The sequence below is a fragment of the Rissa tridactyla genome, chromosome 2 (assembly GCF_028500815.1).
Source record: "Rissa tridactyla isolate bRisTri1 chromosome 2, bRisTri1.patW.cur.20221130, whole genome shotgun sequence".
NCBI lineage: Eukaryota > Metazoa > Chordata > Aves > Charadriiformes > Laridae > Rissa > Rissa tridactyla.
The window spans coordinates 40886468-40906751 of record NC_071467.1 but is presented as its reverse complement, the minus strand read 5'-3'; the positions used below and the strand labels follow the sequence as shown (position 1 = coordinate 40906751).

The following is a 20284-nucleotide window of genomic DNA, read 5'->3' as shown; positions in this document are numbered from 1 at the left end:
TTACTATCTCTAGGCATTTGTCAGGTTTTTAACTACTGTAGTAATAGCCTCAATCTATGCTTAATTTACGGTTAACGATCTTAAAATTGCTTTAAAAAATGGTACAAAAAGCTGAATTTTTCTATTGAAGAAATTCCTTTTATTTATTTGAAACAATTTCTTTTCTCAGTTATTAAATTTGATCTTATATAGCTAGAATTCTGGGAGCACTTTTTTCATAAAGCAGATGATTTTTAATTAATAGAGTAATAAAATTGATTGTGTTGAAGGTGACGTTTATATGCTTACTTAATAGAATATTTTACTGATTAAAGAATAGTAGGTTTAGTTTCTTCTAAACTGGTTTCAGCAATCTATCATTGCTGGAGTGTTATAATAACTGTGACTCTTCAATTTCCTGTTTGCCTTCAAATGGACATGTTTTTCTTACTCTGATCTAGAGTTACTAAATCGTTTGGAAAACTTCGTAGGAAATAAGTCCTTGACACTTGCTTTTTAATTAATGTGTATCTAAACCACTTGGAAAGTAGCAGCTTGCTTCCTTCTGGAAAACTTTCCAGCTCTTTCAAGCAGCTGGAAAATTAACTAAAAACAGACTGTGAAACAGATTCTTTCCTGCAAATACAATGTTGAGTTAACTTAAACTTACGTTCTCGCTTTCATAGTACTTGACATTCTTCTTTCTGATATATGCTAATAATGTAATCTTTTGTAAAATCTATCCAGGTGTAGAATTTGGGGCTCGAATGATAACTATTGATGGAAAACAGATAAAGCTTCAGATATGGGATACGGTAAGTAATAAATCATAGAAATTATTTAAACATATGGTTCCACTAGCTTTCCTTTTGTTTTGGTTAAGCTCTCTATCATCAGCACCCATGTGAGACTATGTACGTTCTCTCGCAGCTTTGGTTTTCTATGAAGGTCAAAAACTTCCTAAAATTTCCTTTTTTGGTGTGATGTATTCTTAAAACAGTGCAAACTTCTGCTCTTTGCACTGTAACTTTACTTCCTCAGTAAAACTTCGACAGATTTGTAAGACTGGAATTTATGCTGCCTAACTTTTTTGTGAAAGTTAGGCATATATTATTAAGAATTCTATATTATTATATCATTATTTAATATTTTTTATATATTATTAAGAACTTCTTATATATATTATTAAGAACTTCTGTTTCTCTAAATAGTCTTTCTCTGTGCATTCGTACAAGGTCTGGTTAATATAACATCCTGTGAGGAAATTGTGATGTGTCTGCTAGCTTTAATCAAGCATTCTCTAGAGGAAATGTTTGCATTTCCACTGTAGAAGAAAAGATATGGCTCACTGTTTTCATGAAGAAGACTTAAAAACTCAAGTTCGCTATAATCATGAAGATAGTAAATACTTCAGTCAGTCAAGAAGTGTCTAGTAAAAGCTTAAGTTTGAAAAAGCCTACTAAAAAGCAGACTTTGACTTTTGAGGGTGCTCAGGTTAAGAACATACGTTAGCAAAGTCAGCTGTTTTCTTCTTGTCAGTCACTTTACCATAGAGCAGTCAGCCCCAATGCCTATGCTTGTTATGATGCAGTGGCTTTAAGATGCTTATACTGATAGCTATGTCTTTCAAATGTACTTGGCTGTTTCCTAAGGCAGGGTTATCTGTTTCCTTCTCCAAAAGCATTTTAGGATACCTTTAGAAACTTATGGATACGTGAGCCATAGCCTCATGTATGTGCTCTTTTTGGTATAGCAAATCAATGAAGGGAGATACATTCATATATGCATGCCTACGTATGTGCATGTGTACATAAAAATGTAAACAAATGCAATATTTCAGGTATAATATTTCAGTTATAACTGTGGATTGCTAACTACCAAAGCGGCTGATCACTTTTAAGTTCAATAGACAAGCAAATCTCTGCATAAACAGTAGCTTCAGAAGCAAACTTTTAGTATGTAGTGTGACTGTGTGAGAACATATCTACATTGGTCCTTGTTTCCTAAAATTGTGACAGATTCTCTGTAGACAAAATTACTAATTTTGCTACCAATACAGCCACTGTCTTTCATTGGCTTTCAAACTGATTTTGTTAATGTGCTATTATGTGCTCCTTATATCCAACAGACTTCAACTATTTTTGAGTAGGCTGTGGTTTTTTTCGGTGCCTCTAACTTAGTGACTCTTCACAGTCTTACTTCTTGAATGCATGCGAACATGTCTGATAGCCAAAATTTCAATGGAATTGATTTTGATTATAACTTACAAACTCTTTTTGAGCAGGGATTTAATCTGGCTAGCTTCTCAAGTATATCGTACATAAATTCAAAATACTCATTGAAAGCTTTCATACACTGAGTAGGTTGTACACTTGTGTTATAGTTAATAATTTATAAGTTGTAAGTAATGAGCGACTTAGTGTATTGGCCGTAGTTTAAATTTTAACTGTGTATAATCTGATTTTTAAAACACAGGATATTTCTATTCTAATTCAATCTTGGCTTGTAAGCACATCTAAATTCCAGTCTCTTAGTTCTGATCTTGGGTGCAAAGGTGTTGAAGGAACAGGAAAATGAGAAATATAATGAGGTAATTCTCAAGAGATGTTTTACTTATGAATGTTAAGGTACACAAAGGTGTCCAGAATGGCCAAGGTTACCATGTCCGTATTGTGTATCTATGTTAAGCATTTCCTGAGTTTCTTTTTCTGTTAGCAAAAACTGCTAGCTCTTATTGGTGCTATCTCAGCATTTATTAAGCTGTAACAATTTCTGTTTGATAAGAGATAGTTCGTTTTACACCTATGGCTAAGGAAACACATGAAGTATATGTTTTCACTTGGTGCTTACTGAGTCACAGCACCAGCACTTCTCTGATTTAGCATTAGCCTTACATACCTGCTTTTAATCCATCACTGAACAGGAAGCATCTTGAGTAAAGACACAAGAAGTGCAGAACTGGATAAAATTTGCGTTGACTGGTTAATAATGAATAACGACAAACTTTCTTAAGAGAATCAAACACTTTAATTCAGATTTTTCTGGCCAGATATTTCTATGCAATGATGCTCAGTATGTGTTGTCTTCAGCAAATCGCTGCAGTTCCAAGGAAAGGTGTATCTTAATAATGGGGCTATATGGAACCTGCAGCATACCTCACTGCAGGGTTATGTTGTAACTTACAGGGGCAGCTGAAGCTAACACTGTTGTATGTCTATGAGATCCATTTGTGTGCTCTTCTGGTATCATAATTCAGGAATATTTGACTTTTCGTTAGCATCTTAGTTTGGATCAGAAGTGTGTTAAAGAAGTTAGCTCTGCTTACTGTAGTCTGTTTTTCATGTGGGGGATGCAAATGGAATTCCTTTCGTGTGAGGCCGAACTGGAATGACCATTAGAAATTGTAGTCCTGTGAGCTGGTAGTCTAGTAAAATAAGTCTAATGTAACAAAAAAAAAACCAAACAAACAAAAAAAACCCACCAAACCAAAACACCACATGCACACACAGCCCAAAGAAAACCCAACTTCAACAACCACCATGCCCCAAAACAACACCAGAAACCCTGAACTCCATGTTCCATGAAAGATATTCAGTGTGGCCCTTGCATACTTAGTGATAGGTTCTTGCAATCTCAACTCTACTGCTGATCGTATGTCTACACCAGCGAATAGTGTGTCCTGTTGTTGTCTCCCAGCTGCAGGGTGCTCCTGGTCTCCCTACTGCTGGGCTCTGCAACCTTGCTGCTATGTGTGCTGTGGCACCCCCAGGTTTTTAGGTCTGCGAGTCCTTGGATTTCACTTTTCCTTTCTGATACCTTTAGGTCAGTCAGGGGGAGTGCAGATATTGGACCAAATTGTTCATTTGTCTTGTCTCTCTTGAGTATCTAGATTATTTCCTTTCCTGTGTCTTTAGTCTTAGTAAAGGCTTTCAATAATTGGATAAACTTAGAAATATTTTTGTCAGAACTGGTTAGTTGGTTATTGCCTACAATGAGAAGTTAAGCTATTCCTTTGTGGAAGTGTGGTATTTTAGCTGGTTAGTGTCAGTTGCAAGAATAACTTTTAAGGAACTAGAAGTGGTCTACAAAAGCTGGTAAGGATCAAAATGACCGTTCTGGGAGGTTCAGAGCTTTGTGAGTTTAAACAAGCTGTGTAGATGAGGTTGTTTGTCTTGTGGCAGTGTAACACTGAGAAATATTAAAATTGTTTTTCCTCAGAAAAACCTCATTGTTGTAGAGAGATGCTGGGCTTGTTACCAGGCTGAGTCAGTAGCCTTCATTTTGTTGTTGAGGGGGATGTTCTGTATTGTATTGACTGTTACTAACAAGTCATTGTTGATGAGCAAAAATAAGCAGTAGTTGAAAGAGGGAATTCAAGTTTTCTCAGATGCTTGCAGGGAGAGAGATCAGTGATGATACTAACTAATACTACTTATGTTCTCTAAATTAAATTGATATGGATGAGAATTTTTCCTGCGCATTTAAATACAATATTTTTTAATTTCTACTTAATTTCATGGAAATCTGTGATAAATGTTTTATTCATTATTATGTTTCTATAACACCCTAGTCTTGCTTAGACTAAGACTAGTCTTGCTTAGACTAAGACTAAATATCTGAAATAATCTTTTCTGTTTCATAAGATAATTTCAAGTAACTTCTTGGTTTCCATACAAGTGAGCTTTCTAATTAAATTGACACGGCTTTCTAGTTGTTGAGAGCTTGTACAAAAAAAAGTGTGTTTGTGCAAGATGGAAGGCATAGTTGGTGCAGGCATGTCTCTTTTTTCCCTAAAACCACAGTGTGACTTGTTTGTCCGCTTTCAGTTATTAAGAATATACTAATCCTTGGAAATTCAGTTATTTTTCATGTATTTGCAAATTATTTGGGTCTAGTAGAACCAAATAAAGTTCTGTTAATTCATTAAACGAATGTTCATTTCATCTTAGTGATATTGACAGTTGCTAGGATGTAGTGCTCACCCCCAAGAGTTTCTTTACTATTGGTCTACTTCATGATATTTTCTCCTTGCTTTGGCAGTCAGAGCATAGTTTTATGTTCATGGGCAGTTGGTGAATTCTTTTACTGTATTTTTACTAATTTGACTCTTTAACCCTTGTACCTGCAAGAGTGTGGCTACATCTTACAGCTCAAGTTATGATGACTCAGTGCTCATGGTCCTCTGTTTTCCTGCTGTGAAGTAACAAGAACTTGCAGAGGATCTGTTTTGGTTCCTGAAACTAGTTTGATCATCAGTTCACAGACTGTGTTTGCTGCTATGTGGGAGCATTAACTTATTTCTGGATTCATGGATCGGGGCAGGAATTTGTCCATTTAATAGTTATTCCTTTTGCAGTTTACGTAATAGGACCATCATCTGAACTTCAGTGCCAGTATCTAAGTTATTGTTCACATCCATGGTGGCACTTTAGGAAGCTAAGTTCGCTTGATACACCTTCTAGCTTAGTGCCATGTGTTTAAATGTATTTGGTTATTGAAATACTATATTATTGGTGTTTTATTTTCTGACCGGTTATAGATTTCTTGTCAGTTAATCTGTGGCTTTCTACAATAATAGAGTGAGCTCTTGCTTAGGTGGCTGGCTTTAGGTGGAAGGAGGGCAAATCACTTCTTTTTGTCCATAGTGGAACTCCCATTTTTAGTGAGGGTGGCTACTTAAAACCTAAAGTTGTCAAATATATTTAGAACCTGAAATAAATCATAAGGGTGCTTCTAATAATGGAGTGCTAAAGCTTTCTGTTTCTGTGAGGTGTTGGGAATTGCTTTGGATGTCTAAATGGCATGCATTCATCACCAACATCAGAAGAAAAGGCATATATACAAATGATCTGTATTTAGACATGTACAGTTTCACCCTTAGGGATCTTTAATCCTCTTGAAATTTCAGTTCTTATTAGGATGCTGACAGGGTTATTCTGAAGCAACAAGTAACTTGGCTGAATCTTCCACATCAATTCTGATGCTTTCTTAAATTGTTACGGATTCCTCTTCATAAGTGTCTTTAGTTCTGTTCCTGTTCAGGAATGTCTTTCCTGGAAAGCAGCAGGGTGTTTTTCTATTTTTCTATTACTTTTGTGCCTATTTTTTGTACTACATACTAGTAAATGACCTTAAAATTCCTCCTCTTGAGTAGAGGCATGATTGCAAGAAAGATTAAGGCATTTGTATAAACAAGATGCCATGTGACTAAAAGGGTGTTAATTTATTTATAACTTTCAAAACTATATTCAAAGGTATGTGTTGCTCCTCTCTTTCGGGAACATTTTGTTCCAGGGCTCAACTTTGTGGAGTAGTTCCCAGCTGGCAGTTGTCACAGGTAGTGTGACACTTATGTGAGTTGGTTGTTTCTTAGATGTCTTTTTAGTTTTCTATAAAGCTTATGAAAGTGTGAACAAGTTTACGTAAGTAATAATTCCTGATGTGAATGAGGTCATTGGGTTTGAACATACCACACATGCATGCCCCTTTTAAAAGTGAAGTAGTCTAGAGCTACTAGCAGTGGTACATTGTAGTTTCATATTTTTCATGTAGATGTATACTATAAAGTTTCCTCCTAGTTTAAAAACTATCGGTCAGCTTGAATGTTGAAGGCCTGCTGGAATGTACTCAGATAACTCTGTCCTTGAAGAAACTTTCTAAATTCTTTAGCATTAAGAACAGAGAATTCAGTAAAACTAATGGACTGTTTTCTAGGGAGACGTGCTGTTGCGGATCCTATTTCATTATCTACTTTCTTGTACAACATCATAGCTCTTCTTTTTATATTTATTTTCCTTCGTTTGTAGTTTCAAAAACATGCAGTTAAGGAACTTGCAAGGAACCCTTTTTGATAACAAAGACTTTCCTGCACACTTTGCAACTGACACCTATGTGACTACACCACACACTTGGAAATGACACTGAGGTTTCCTGTAGGAATAGTAACACTTGGAATCTTTTCTCAGATGTGCCACAGATATGTGTCAATGATAACACAGTTATATAGCTTAAATGTTCCTGAAAACTTTAGTGCAGGCCTTAAATCTCTGATTATTTAGTGACCTAGTTATCTAAATGATTGATAATGCTTAATAATCTGCTTACATCATTATTTTGAAATTGTGTTTTGGTCTCTATACTGAGGTATATTTAGAGAAGGACATGGGATATATGTCCATGCAGTTCTACGGTTCAAGCAGGGATGAAGATTTTTGTACTATTTTGAAGACTTGTAACTCCTAGAACTATGATTAAGTCTGTCATATCAGAAAGATTGTTTTTGTTAAACAATATGATACGAATTGTAAAAGCTTACAGTCCAGAAAACAGTCAAATAGAATGTTACTTAGCACTTAAAACATCACTTGTTTGTCAGAGGCCCACATTTTTTCATGATTAGTGAACTACTCACGTCAGAGCTAGCACCTTTTCCTCTGAAGAGAGAGGATGCGTGTTCAGGCCTGTTCAGTAAGTGTTTATTCGCTCCTGGAGACAGCCTTGTCTGAGCCAGAGTTTCTACATGTGAAATAGCTGTCACGGTCTGTCTGTTACCAAAAGATCTTTCATCTTCCCACTTCCATTGCAGTGTAACTCAAAGTGGGTATAACCAGGGGTTGCCTCAGAGCAAAGGCTTGTGTTATCTGTACTAGATGTAATATGGCCTTGGGAAATACTCTGATTAACATTCATTTGGTGGGTACTGCCACTACTGTTCCCATGCCCCTCTCTCCCCACATGGAGCACCGTCACAGGTTGCCCCAAGAGGTTGTGGGGTCTGCATCCTTGGAAATCTTCTAAAGCCATCTGGACATGGCCTGGGCAACCTGCTCTAAGTGGCCCTGCTTGAGCCAGGGGGCTGGAACAGGTGATTTCCAGAGGTCCTTTCCCACCTCAATCATTCTGATTCTATGAAAAAAGCTTTATAACATGGCAGGGGGGTGTGGGGAGGAGGGGGAGGAAATGCTGGCTTTTGGGAGAACATAAAAGGGATGGTAAGAACAATATTAATTCCACTTAAGAGAAAGGGCTTTTGTCTGGTATCAAAGCTGGTTTTAATTTATACTGAGCTTCCATATTGCTACTTCTGTTTGTTACTCCTTGCAGCAAGTAGCTAAACTTGTGTGAGTCCTACGTTGCAAGACTGATAAAATACAATTACAACACACTTGTATTTTTAAAAAAAAAGTCCGTTTTGCCTAATAGCCTACACTTTTTTTGGTTTTGTCGTCTTTGGAGTAGCTTGTCCCCCTTGACGAAAACAAACAAAAAAAAGAGCAAATTGTCAAATGAAAAATGCTTAAACTAACAATGATACTAAAAAAAAAGCTGTGGAGTATATTCTACATGCCTAACCCTGATATATTGACCTTATAGATCTGTCATTCAGAATGACACTATTAAAATAAACAGTAAATTATATATATAAAAGTTATTTATGTTTATATATTTTCATATCATATATAAAATAATAAGAAACATCATGGAGTTTCTTTACAGAAAATCGACTTTCTTCTGTTTAGAGTGAAAGGGAATTCAGTTTGTGTTGTCTGTAAGCACAAATTCATTATTGCTACATGGAAGACTGTATCTTCTTTGGTGATGAAGAGGTGATATTTTCCACCTTTTTTCCCCAGTCTTCAGGAAGCAATGATATTTAAATTTCATCATGAGCAAGGGAGACAATTTAAAATGTTAACAGTATTTTCAGGATTTAGATACTGAATTTTTGTAAAAAAGCAATTATTGTAAGAACTCACAATTCTTATGTTTTTGTAAGATCTGATAGGACCTCTGACAGTCTTAGTTGACCGTGATTAGTTTATTCAGGTAGACGAACAATTTGTGTCAGGGTGGAATTTATGAAGGTGAACAGGCAATCTTAATGTGGTAGGCTAAGTCCACCTCATGTATGATTTTAGGCAATACATGGAATACCCTGGTAATAATAACTTGTCTGTTGTCTAGTTAGGAAAATGTTTTATGCATCTACTGTGCACTTGAGCTAGTCACCACACCAAGAAAAAGTTGTAGGCTTTAGTGGAGCTTCTGGGTAGGGAACAAAGTATCGCACTAAAAACTTGGTTTCAGTATTCCTTGGTGCATTCTAACAGATTGTCTGTATTCTATTACCTTAGTTTACTTAAAGATGCACTTGGACTCTTGGCCAAGCGCATATGCTAGTGTATGCAGTATATTGTCTGTCTCTTGTAGCTTTTTCCACTAGAATGGCTAAGACAAAGTGTTGGTTTTTTTTAAACTGAAGTAACTTGAGTAACCTGTCACAAGTGGGGTCCCCTAGGGATTGATACTGGCCCCAACACTGTTTAGTATCTTCATAAGTGAATGGGATCAAGTGATGGGATCAAGTGTACCCTGGTGAAGTTTGGTGACACCAAACCGAGTAGAGAAGTGGACACTTCGGAAGGGAGAGCCACCCTGCAGGAAGACTTAGATAGGCTGGAAGAGTGGGCTAACAAGGACAAGTGTAAGGTCTTGCACCTGGGAAAATATAATTCAGGAGTGCAGCAGAGGCTGGGGTCTACCTGGCTGGGGAGCAGCTCTGTGGAAAGGGACCTGGGGGTACTGGTGGACAGCAAGCTCAATATGAGTGAACAGTGAGCTGCTGCAGCAATGAAAGCCAACAGGATGCTGGGTTGCATCAACAAGGGCATCACCAGCAGCAATGAAAAAGTCACTGACCACTCTACTCAGCACTTGTCAGGCCACACCTGGAATACTGTGTTCAGTTTTGGTCCCCGCTATACAAAAAAGATGTGGACAGGCTGAAAGAAGGTCCAGAGAAAGGCCACCAAGATGATGGTAGGACTGGGGAGCCTGCCGTTTGAGGAAAGGATGAGAGACCTGGGTTTGTCCAGCCTTGAGAAAAGAAGGCTTAGGGGAGACCTTATCACAGTGTTCTAGTATTTAAAGGGTGGCTACAAAGAAGGCAGAGACTCCCTGTTTACAAGGAGTCACATGGGAAAAACAAGGGGTAATGGGTACAAGTTACTCCAGGGGAGATTCTGACTGGATGTAAGAGGACAGTTTTTCACAATGAGAACAATTAGCTGTGGGAATAATCTCCCCAGGGAAGTGATGGATTCCCTATCATTGGACACTCTTAAGATTCAGCTGGACAAGGTTTTGGGCCATCTTGTCTAGACTGTGCTTTTGCCAGGAAAGGTTGGACCAGGTGATCCTTGAGGTCCCTTTCAACCTGGTATTCTATGATTATTCTGGAAGATAAGGATGCTTTCTGAAGACTGAACACGTTGAAACTTGCACCACTGTTCTTGTTCAGTGACAGAATCTAGATCACGTTCTCCTTGAATTCAAGAAGACCTTATATTAAGAAAAGTACAGTAACTGTGAGAAGAGAAAGTTCTCTGTACACTAATTTTGTAGGTAGAGATGAAGGATAGCTTTTATTTGAAAAAATAATGCTTTTCATGGGTTAAATCAGGGTCATTTCCTATAGTTCTGCAGATAACTATCTTGCTGCATATGGGTGTTTTTCAGCATTAATATTAGTATTTCTTAATTGTGTTCTGTGTTACCTTTGAATTATGCTAAAGCTTCTGTTATTACTGAATATTAGAAGTAAATGTTTTTTCTAACAATTGTTAAGTGCTAGATACTACTTCTGACAAACATGAGCATGGGGAGCTCAAGGTCTGCAACTATGAATATTTATTTTTCAGAACTGTGTTCTTTTGAGCAAGTGCTGAGATTTTTACAGAGTACTTTTCTGTGAGAACTATCTAATTTATGTAGAATCTCTGAAGTTTTTCACCAGTGTATATGAAGATGACTGTTGCATCCTGTAGCTATTTGACAAGCATTATTTATCAAGTACAGAGGAAATTGATTAACTGTGGAGCAGAATTGTGTAAAATTGAATTCAGAACCATTTTCTGTTTTCTCATAATAAAATGATTACTGAAAGAATTCCATCTGAAGACTGTTGAAAGCTGGCTGCAGTTTATGATATAACGGATAAAATCTGCATCCTTGGCCTTCCAACAACCTTTACACCAGCAGATGGTGGGCGTAAAGATGTCATTCATCATTTATTTACAATGGGCTTTATTTATTCTAGTGTCAACAGCTGCCCCAGGGAGCGGGTTATTGAATTCAAATGTGAAGCTCTGGGTTATTTGCTTCCTTTCAAATTTGTCTTCAGAGCTTAGTTGCTAGGAGTCCATTCTGTGCTCTAATAATGATTCATGTATTGTGAAGCCATTCAGTAAATTGGGTTGTCAGGGATTGCCAAAAAAGGTTTAGAGGTCTTGTTCCGATATTTTTTTTTTTTTAAACAGCACTGTGCTGTAGTTGGTATCTTCTCCTTATGTGCATTCTCTTGCTGGTGTTAGAGACTTTCTCCCCAACTTTCCCCTCTCTGATTTCCCCTCCATACTCCTTCTTATCTCTGTCCTCTCAAAAGTGGAATTCTATAGTTCTGTGATTCTAAGTTTATGATTTTTCAGCACCAAAAAATAAATTTGAGATATGAAATAATGAAACTTTGTCTTCTACAGGCAGGGCAGGAGTCCTTCCGTTCCATTACACGGTCATACTACAGAGGGGCAGCAGGGGCTTTACTAGTGTATGACATTACAAGGTGAGAATACCGAGGTACAACTGGATTAAATTTATTTCTTTGTAGAATTGTGCTATGGTATATGGCAGTGTTAAAATGTCTAATTTAGTTTGGCTTTTTGTGTATCTATTTGTAATCTAATGTTTGCCAACTTGCCTTAAGTGCTCAAAGTCAAGTATATTTAACCCATATACTTCCAATTTTCTCTGTGTAGTGGTTGAGGAAAAAGTATACATAAAGTCTCAGGAAGAATGAAACAAAATATTTTAATAAACTATTTGACCTTGAACCTCTGGATTACCTTTATAGAGAAAGACATTAAAATATTTCATTAATTCCTTTCTAGTGTTTTTATTACCATGAGCTATAATTTTTCTTTAATTATAGCAGATTTTTTTACTGAAGTGCCATTGTGCAAAGGAGTGAAATAGTAAAACATCAAAGTTTGCTTACTTATAAATATCAGGAAACTTCTGCTATTGCTGTGTTTACGAGGTTGGGAAAATACATGTCTTAGTGTGATTTTTTTTTTTTTTTTTGTAGCAGCTGTTCAGAAGTGACTAAGGTTTTCCTGCTGTATTGAATAAAGTCTCTATACAACTTGTTATCTGCAAGGCTGTGGGTACTGTGGCTGATTTAGGAAAATGTTCAGGCTCCCAGATCCTATTAGGGTGTGTGGCTCCCTTTGTGGATCTTGGGTCTCATTGCTGAATTAAGCAACAACTTTTACTAGAGATTTCCTAGATGTTTTTCCTTTTGTTCCCCATTTATTTTTTTTTAATACAAGGAAGCAATGTATTCTTTCCATTGGATTTCCAACAGATGAATCCTTGATTCATAAATAGATGGTTTTACTCTTGTGAAATCTTTAACATGCTTTACAAGCATGTGATTTAATATTTACTATACACATTCTGCAAAATCTGTGACATGCTATATTCGTGTACCTTACTTTAAAAGACCGCTGCTAAATTCATTATTCAGTTTATAAACTCACAGAAAATTATCAACCATTTTCTGTCTTCAGTAGAGCAAATATTACTATATGAGTGTGTGGTTGTTTGTACTGTTGTTTGAATTGTTAGGGAGTTTTAAAATTCTATTCAGCAGACTTTTTTATGTATATAAAACTACAGATTATTACGGCTGTAAGAATCCTCTTTACTCTTTGTAGTAAACATGTTTTCAATTACTTTTTAGGCAGAGTTCATTAATGCTCCTTGTTTACTAAATTTTTGTTCGCCTGTTCACCCTCTCACAAAGGGATTACTAGCTTTTATCCCTGGAGCATGTGTACTAATAAATGAGTTGGTTACTCAAGTAGAGAAGCTGACTTAACAGAAGGGAAGGAGATTTCTTGAGATACTGCTTTTAATTTTCATTCTCTTCTGTACTTAGGAGGGACACTTTCAACCACTTGACAACTTGGTTAGAAGATGCTCGTCAGCATTCCAATTCCAACATGGTTATAATGCTTATTGGAAATAAAAGGTAAAATTTAACCAGTTACGATTTTAAGTGGTGAAGATTTATGTCTTCTCCGGATTTCAACTTTTGTGTTTTCTAATTTGTAGGCAGTCTGTTATCTTTAAATTACTTTCAGTCACTGGAGATAGTTCTATGGTAAATCTAAAACCTTTCCTTTTCTAATTAGACTAATACAATGTGCAGCATATGTGGATCAGCTACCCTATATTCTAAGTACTTTTTTTTAGAAGTAATTTTATTTTAAAAGGATTGACTGTGAATGCATGAAGTCAGGGGTTATATGACTTATTTTTTTCATTACTTTTTTATGTCTGGAATCACCATTTAGAAGCACCTAGATCTCTCCCTTATAAAGAGAATATGACTCCAAATTTTAGGTGTTCTAAAGTGCTTTAGTTTTTGATTGAGATTCACAGATGAGAAAATGTCATTAAAAAAAAAAAAGCCCATACTACAGGATTCACTTAAAAGAATTTTCTCAAATGTAAAAGCGTATACCTCAATCATGAGATGTTTCTGAATTCTCAATCATGAGATGTTTCTGAATTCTCAATCATGAGATGTTTCTGAATTCTAAGCCTGTTTCATATTCTGTGTGTTTTAGCTGTGGTTGGGGACAACGAATGTTTTTCCACCATTTTCTGGTGAATTCAGGCTCTTCTTAGGCACTGGGTGATGAAGATACAACTGAAAGTTTTGGAAGTGTGTTACCCAGTTTGTAAACAATTATTTACTTGGTCTTCTCATCAGCTAGACTGTCCAGAGTTCTAAAATGGTTCCCTGTTGATGCTGAGACTTTGATCTGTATTGAAGGTCTTTATAAAAACATATCAGTGAATACATTAAGTTTATCTTTAATTTTTCTAGTTCTTGATCCAGTGAACTATAGCGTCATGTCTAGATCTTTTTGCTGGATGTTGAGTTTTTCCAAATATCAAAAGCATCATCCCAGAATTTAATAACCCATTAGTTATGGGCCTTTACCTAATTGACCTTAACTTGTCTCTGTGCCTCAGCAACTCTTGAAGGTAAAGATGCCAGTTGAAATAATCGTGTGTATGCTTGTCCCCTGAAATTTAATGAACAGCCAGATCATTTCTTAGATACTACTGAGAAACAGCTGTGTGGTGAAGAGAGTAGTCTGCTTTAGCTACTCTGGCCTGGTCACCTCTGTTTTCTTCTTCCCCCTTCTCTGTTCTGTTTTCCTCCCTCTGCCCCAACCCTCTACCTCCCTCTGAAAAACACGTTTAGCATTAAGTAATTATGAACTTGTCCGCATTTTTATACATAATTTGCAAAATGACTAATGATGTTCTTTTTAATTGAGGAATGTGATAAGCATAGTCTTCACAAATTAATATAAAAATGCAATCTCTGTTATTAAATAAAGCTTTGCTAAGCCCGTGATGTCTTTCACCAATTGTTTATGCTTATGTGAGTAAAAATATAGCATTGAGAGAAACAGTAAAGCGTACTGTTTACTTGAGATTATTATGTAAGTTTGCATACTTAGACATCTGTAACTATTCCTGATTATTCTTAGCTGTTAAACTAAATTTGTGTCTTGTATCCTGCTGATGCAAACTGTACCACATGATTGTATCTTATAATACGCTACTTGCAGCTAGCTCAGTAATTCCCAGTTACAACTAGGTTTTATTCAAACAATAAATATACTTAAATTATGTATTTTAAGTTACAGATTAAGGTGCCACATGAAGGGAAAGTTCTTAAAGAAGCTTTTTAAAGGGAATTATTTTCAAGCCTCAAAAGAGGCAGATGGGAAGAAAACTCCTTCAATTATATTGCATTGTCCTGAAAATGTGTTACAGGAGTTCTTATGGTAGGGCATACTAGTAGAGATGGATGGAAGGAAGAACGTGTATACTAGCATAATATTTTTGAAGGAATAAATTTTGGTTTTATGAGTCCCCAAAGTGCACTTTGTATACATTTGTAGTACTGGCTTATTGCTGGATTTGAAGAGTGTTGAGAATTTAATCTGAAATATAATAGCTGTTTTTTGAAAGCATTACAAATACTAGTGTTAAAACATGACAAATACTGTACTTAATCTTCTTTCCAGAACAAAAACGTAGCTATATTGATCTAGTAAGACCAAATGCTTCAGCTTATTGGAATGGAGAGAGGAAGACAACTGTGGTTAGTAGAAGCAGTTAAAACCCTTTAAGAATATGTTTAGATATCTGTAGTGAGTTTTGACTGGGTTATCACTGCAGTTTTCGATGCAGCTGCACTCTTTTAGGTCAAGAGTTGTTTATTTCTGTTCTGTCATGGAGATAACACTGTACTGAATCAAGGTTTTAGACAAGATGTTTTTGAGGGTAGCATGGTAATAGCAAACAAAGGCATTGTTCAAGTTCAGAAATACAGTCTCAGATAGCTACTTCAGGGACATGAGAATGAACACCTTGTTAAGATATCTTAAGCCTGAGGCTAAGATACTGGGAATGCTTACATATAATGAATATCAACTTTAAAATTGTTTTGAGAAGACATTTCTTGTATCCTTATCTTCAAATGCTCCATGTTTAAATGATGTGCTGAATTGTAGTTGTAAAAAATAACAAAAACCTGCTTTGCTGAAAAAATAGATGCCACAGTGAGTATCGTTTATTTTTAATATACGTATAATTACAAGGATGGCAGCACTGAAGCCCAGTATGATACTTTTTACTGGTATTCTGAGTGCAAATTAAACCTCTAGACTTGCATGCTGTTTAGTTTAAAAACGTGTATCTGAGAATATACTTTTATGTGCACAACTTAAATTAAACTTTATTTAAATATATGTTATGTTTATTATTTATAAATGTAGCATTGTTATTGCTCAAGATGTAATATACTTACAAAGGACAAACTCCCATACTCCTTGTTCTGAAAGAAGCTTTAAAAAGAAAGAGTGAAATACTTATGTGTCTATATGACTTACTGAAGCGGATTTGGTTTTAGTAGTCCAGTCCAAGAGGGGTTGTTGGTTTTTTTGATCTTTTGTGTAATTTTTAACTTTAATCTAAATCGCTTGGAAAGCGGGAAACAAGAAATTGTGTAGCAGTCACTTCAAATTCTTCTGATGTTAGAGGGCCAGGCCTGGAGTACAAAACCTAAATGCAAGCTTGTTGGGAGAGAGCAGATGATGTAGTTCAAAATAACTTATTTTTACTTTTAAGTCTTTTTATCAGAACAGAAACTGACTGTATGAAGCTTTGTTACTGGATAGGAAAAATGAAATTTGTTTTTAAAATTATTTTTAAAATTATTTTTAAAATCATTAAGAAATCATTTATAGAACTCCCTAATCAGTTCAGCTTTACAGTGTTGCTTGGTAGATAACATACTAAAAAGAGTGATATTTACCTAAAATGACGTCTAAAACTAGATAAATAAATATACACACCTCCTGTTGAAAGCCATTTCATGAAGTCTTTGGTAAGATCTATATCAGCTAGGATTGATAGCTCAAGCAAGTGTGATGTCTGTGGCTATTCCATGTGCTGTAAGTGCGAGGCTTGCAATAATTCTACTCTGTGTAAGGGCTTGAATAGATATTCGTATGTACGTAAGTTCTAATGGGGGCTCTTGGCTTCTAAGCATGTCTCTTAGAATAATGTTTATGTGGACAGGTTAGACCGTGCAACTAGCTTATTTTTTTTTCCCCATCTTAGTGATTTAGAATCTAGACGAGAAGTCAAGAAAGAGGAAGGTGAAGCATTTGCACGAGAGCATGGACTTATCTTTATGGAGACCTCTGCCAAAACCGCTTCCAATGTAGAGGAGGTAACTTTACTGTTTTAGTGAAACAATTGTTTTGAATTGCAGTTTGTTATTTGTACAGATGCTATTCCTCTATGTTTTGGATTCCTTAACTTGAATTAACTACTCTTTAATTTATATTAAAAGACCATGTGTATGTTGTATCTGGTTGCATAGCACTAATTATATTGTTGAGACTTTAGTAATTAATGTACTTATTGTTGGGGGTTTTTTTAATATTTGATAAGAAAAATAGATACTTTTGCCTGCGCTGAAATCTAAAAAGTAAGATTAGAATAGATTTGCTAGTCCAAAGCAAGCCAAGCTGTTGATATCCTTGGCAGATGTCAATGTAACCTGTTCTAAATTCCTCTAATATTTCACAGGCTCTTCAGAGCAATCTGTTGCAGTGCTTTGGTATTGGTGTTGTCACCTTTCCCCTTGACTACCTAGCAGGAATTTTCTTTGCTGCAATATGTTTTTCAGTCTTCTCTGCTTTAAGGAACTTTAAAGTCTTTTGAAGTTTTGCTTATAGTTCCTATTTCTGGACATAAGTGAGTTCTTACATATCTCACTTCTACTGCGTGCTGTTTTTGAAGGGCGGTTGTGGTGGGTTGACCACAGCCAGCAGCTAAGTGACGATTCAGTTGCTCCCTCGCTCTCCCTGTCCAGTGGGATGGGGAAAGAACCAGAAGAGCCAAAGCAAGAAAAACTGGGGGGTTGAGATAGAGTTTAATAAATGAAGGAAAGAGGTGGGGGGAAGGAGTGATGGAAAGGCAGTCACTCACAACTTCCTGCCAACAGATTGATTCCCAGCCAATCTCTGAGCAACAGCTACTTTGGAAAGACTATGCTTTCGTTTTTGTTGTTGAGCATGATGTCGTATAATATGAAATATCCCTTAGGCCAATTCTGATCAGCTGTCCTGGCTGTGTCCCCACACCCCCTGCCCTGCCTGCCAGGTTTTGCCTACCCTAAGTGTAATCATTGCAGGGGGCAGAGTAAGAAACAGAAAACCTTGACACTGTGTAAGCACTGCTCAGCAGTAGCTAAAACATTGGTGTGTTATCAACACTGTTTTAGACAGAAATCCAAAACACAGCACCCATACAGGCTGCTGTAAAGAAAGCTAACTCCGTCCTAGCCAGACACAGTGCAGTGGTGGACAAAGAGCTCCAGCTGAGCTGTTAGTGCTATGTAAAGCAGAAAGATTGCTTCACGTGTCTTTCAGGCTAATACTCTGTTCATATATCCCCACTGATTAACCTTTTTTTATAATAGCATGATGTAGTTCAGCTTCTCATGCTACATAATCGGCCCTTACTCTTTTCCAAAGTTGCCCTAAATGCAAAATGGTGGACAACCAACGAGGTATTCTTTTAGTGGTAAAGCCTTCTAGTTTTGAAATATTTAGTATTTTTTGAAAAGTTATAGTAAGAGTAACAAACAGCTTTCGCTGACTTCATTCTGGTTTTGCTACCTGATTCTAACATTAGCACCTCTCTCCATGTCAAAAAATACATACTAGTGAATGAGTTGTCCAGTATCTAATGCATCTCTGATTACCAGGAGGAAAATGAGCATAAGTTTCTTTGTCAAAAATTTCAAATAGAATCCTCTCCTTCTGATGGTAAGAGTGACGGTGTGCATGTAGTACCTTTGTGATTCTGATAGAAAAGTGTTAGGAAATAATCCTTTTTAGTGACAAATCAAATTTATTCCTTAAGTGGTATTCTCAGTCAACACTAAAAGAGGTGGCAGGATCCAGAATAGTTACAGCTGAAGGAGCAAAACCTTAATTTTTGAGCCAGTAAAAATAAGTGAGGAGAAATAGTAGGCATGATAGGTAAAAGATACCACTTTGTGGACAAAAGAAGAGACCACTTTTGTTTTAATGCTGGTTCTGGACTGTTAAGTATCAAAAAAGTAGAAGGTAACAAGGAAAGAAATTGTGTGGAACAGGCAACATTTGAGGGAAGAACAAGAAGTATGCAAAACAGAGGCAAATCTAGCAAGCCTTCAGTACTTGACTTCAGGACTGGGAAGAAATTACAGTTTTGTGACTGCCTGAGGATGTAGAAACTAAACAGGAACAACAACGAGGTAATGCGGCTAAAATTATATTAATTTTTAAGCAGAAGAAATCTGTGGCCCTGTATCAACAAATGTTATCTTATGTGGTGGCAATGGGGATTGTTTTTACTGGCTTCTTTGGGAAACTGAGGGCTAAGAAAATAATACTGTTGAATTTTTGCATTTATGGAAATATGCTGGATCTAAAGAGCTGGACATTGTGAGTCCCTGAATTTGCATCTGGATTAAAATATCAGATGTTTTCAAATGCATTTGTGTTAAAAGTGTTGAAGCAAACACTTTCTTCTACTTGCTTAGGTTTCAGATAAATTGTCAAAGTACTTACGCATTTCTGTGATTTAATTTGAGTCTCAGAATTATCATCTTTTGTAGAAGTACTAGGCTTTTTAGATAGACCTACTGGGGTCAAAGGGTCTCTCTTGGAGGTTATTGGGGAGATGAGGAAAAAAAAACCTGCGGTGCTGGTGGGAGGGAGGAATATCCCCTTAATTACTCAACAGCATTTTCAATCCATGCTGATAAATCACTGGTGACTATAGTGTATCATGCATGGATTATATAGTTAACCATTACAGTGTCAGGATACCTGTAGAAATCTTTGAAGTCAAACGTGTCTGTATAAGATACAGCATCAACAGTGTTGAAAGAGCAGGTGATTTAACTTGAGAGAAGGATATAGCTCCAGAGCAAGATATAGATGTAGATTCTGAGTAGGTAGCAGCAAAGACTTAGGCAAACAAAAGTTTACATGAATAGAGCTTTAGAAATATTTAGGAATTATGTGCACCTATTAGGCCTCTGTTCTTTTCTTTACTTTGTATATAGCAAAGTCTTATAGAATGATAAAACTAACATTTAAGATTCATTTTTAATTCAGTTGTCAGCCTTCATCCTTCTTACTCATCAATAGGAAATATTGCTCAAAAAGGGTGCTTTGGAGAAAGACACTTACTGTAAGGCACATGCATGTGTACATACAGAAATGCATAGATATAACAGGCTAGAACACTCACAGATAACAAGTAACGTCTTGTTTCCTCTTTCCCAAAAGAGGGATTTTACCATACTGAGATAATGTAGTTGACTAACAAAGCCTTGGCCTGCTGCATTTCCACCTGTGTTGTGTTGCTTAGTGGTTGCTATACAAAACAAAGTAGTAATGGAAGTGTATTTCCGGGTATTGAAGGAAGTAATGTAAGTGTGATTTCCAGGAAAAGTGATGACAAAGAAGCTATACAGTGTCCAGTACAGTAATAGGACTTAAACTATCCTTCCACCCATTTAAGAGAAATAGTTAGATCCAACTTTGAGGTACCTGTCCGAAGTAGAATGAGGAAGAATATCCTAAGA

The 20284-nt window shown here is 36.4% G+C and overlaps 1 protein-coding gene across 1 annotated transcript in view; it reads left to right on the top strand.

Moving 5' to 3' along the window:
- Nucleotides 1–20284, top strand: part of RAB2A (RAB2A, member RAS oncogene family) — a 48790-nt gene that overhangs the window by 13297 nt on the left and 15209 nt on the right. The window contains exons 4-7 of the mRNA XM_054190226.1: nt 727–794; nt 11517–11599; nt 12977–13069; nt 16753–16864. Of these exons, the coding sequence (XP_054046201.1) occupies nt 727–794; nt 11517–11599; nt 12977–13069; nt 16753–16864 (356 nt within the window). The remainder of the gene's footprint in view (nt 1–726; nt 795–11516; nt 11600–12976; nt 13070–16752; nt 16865–20284) is intronic.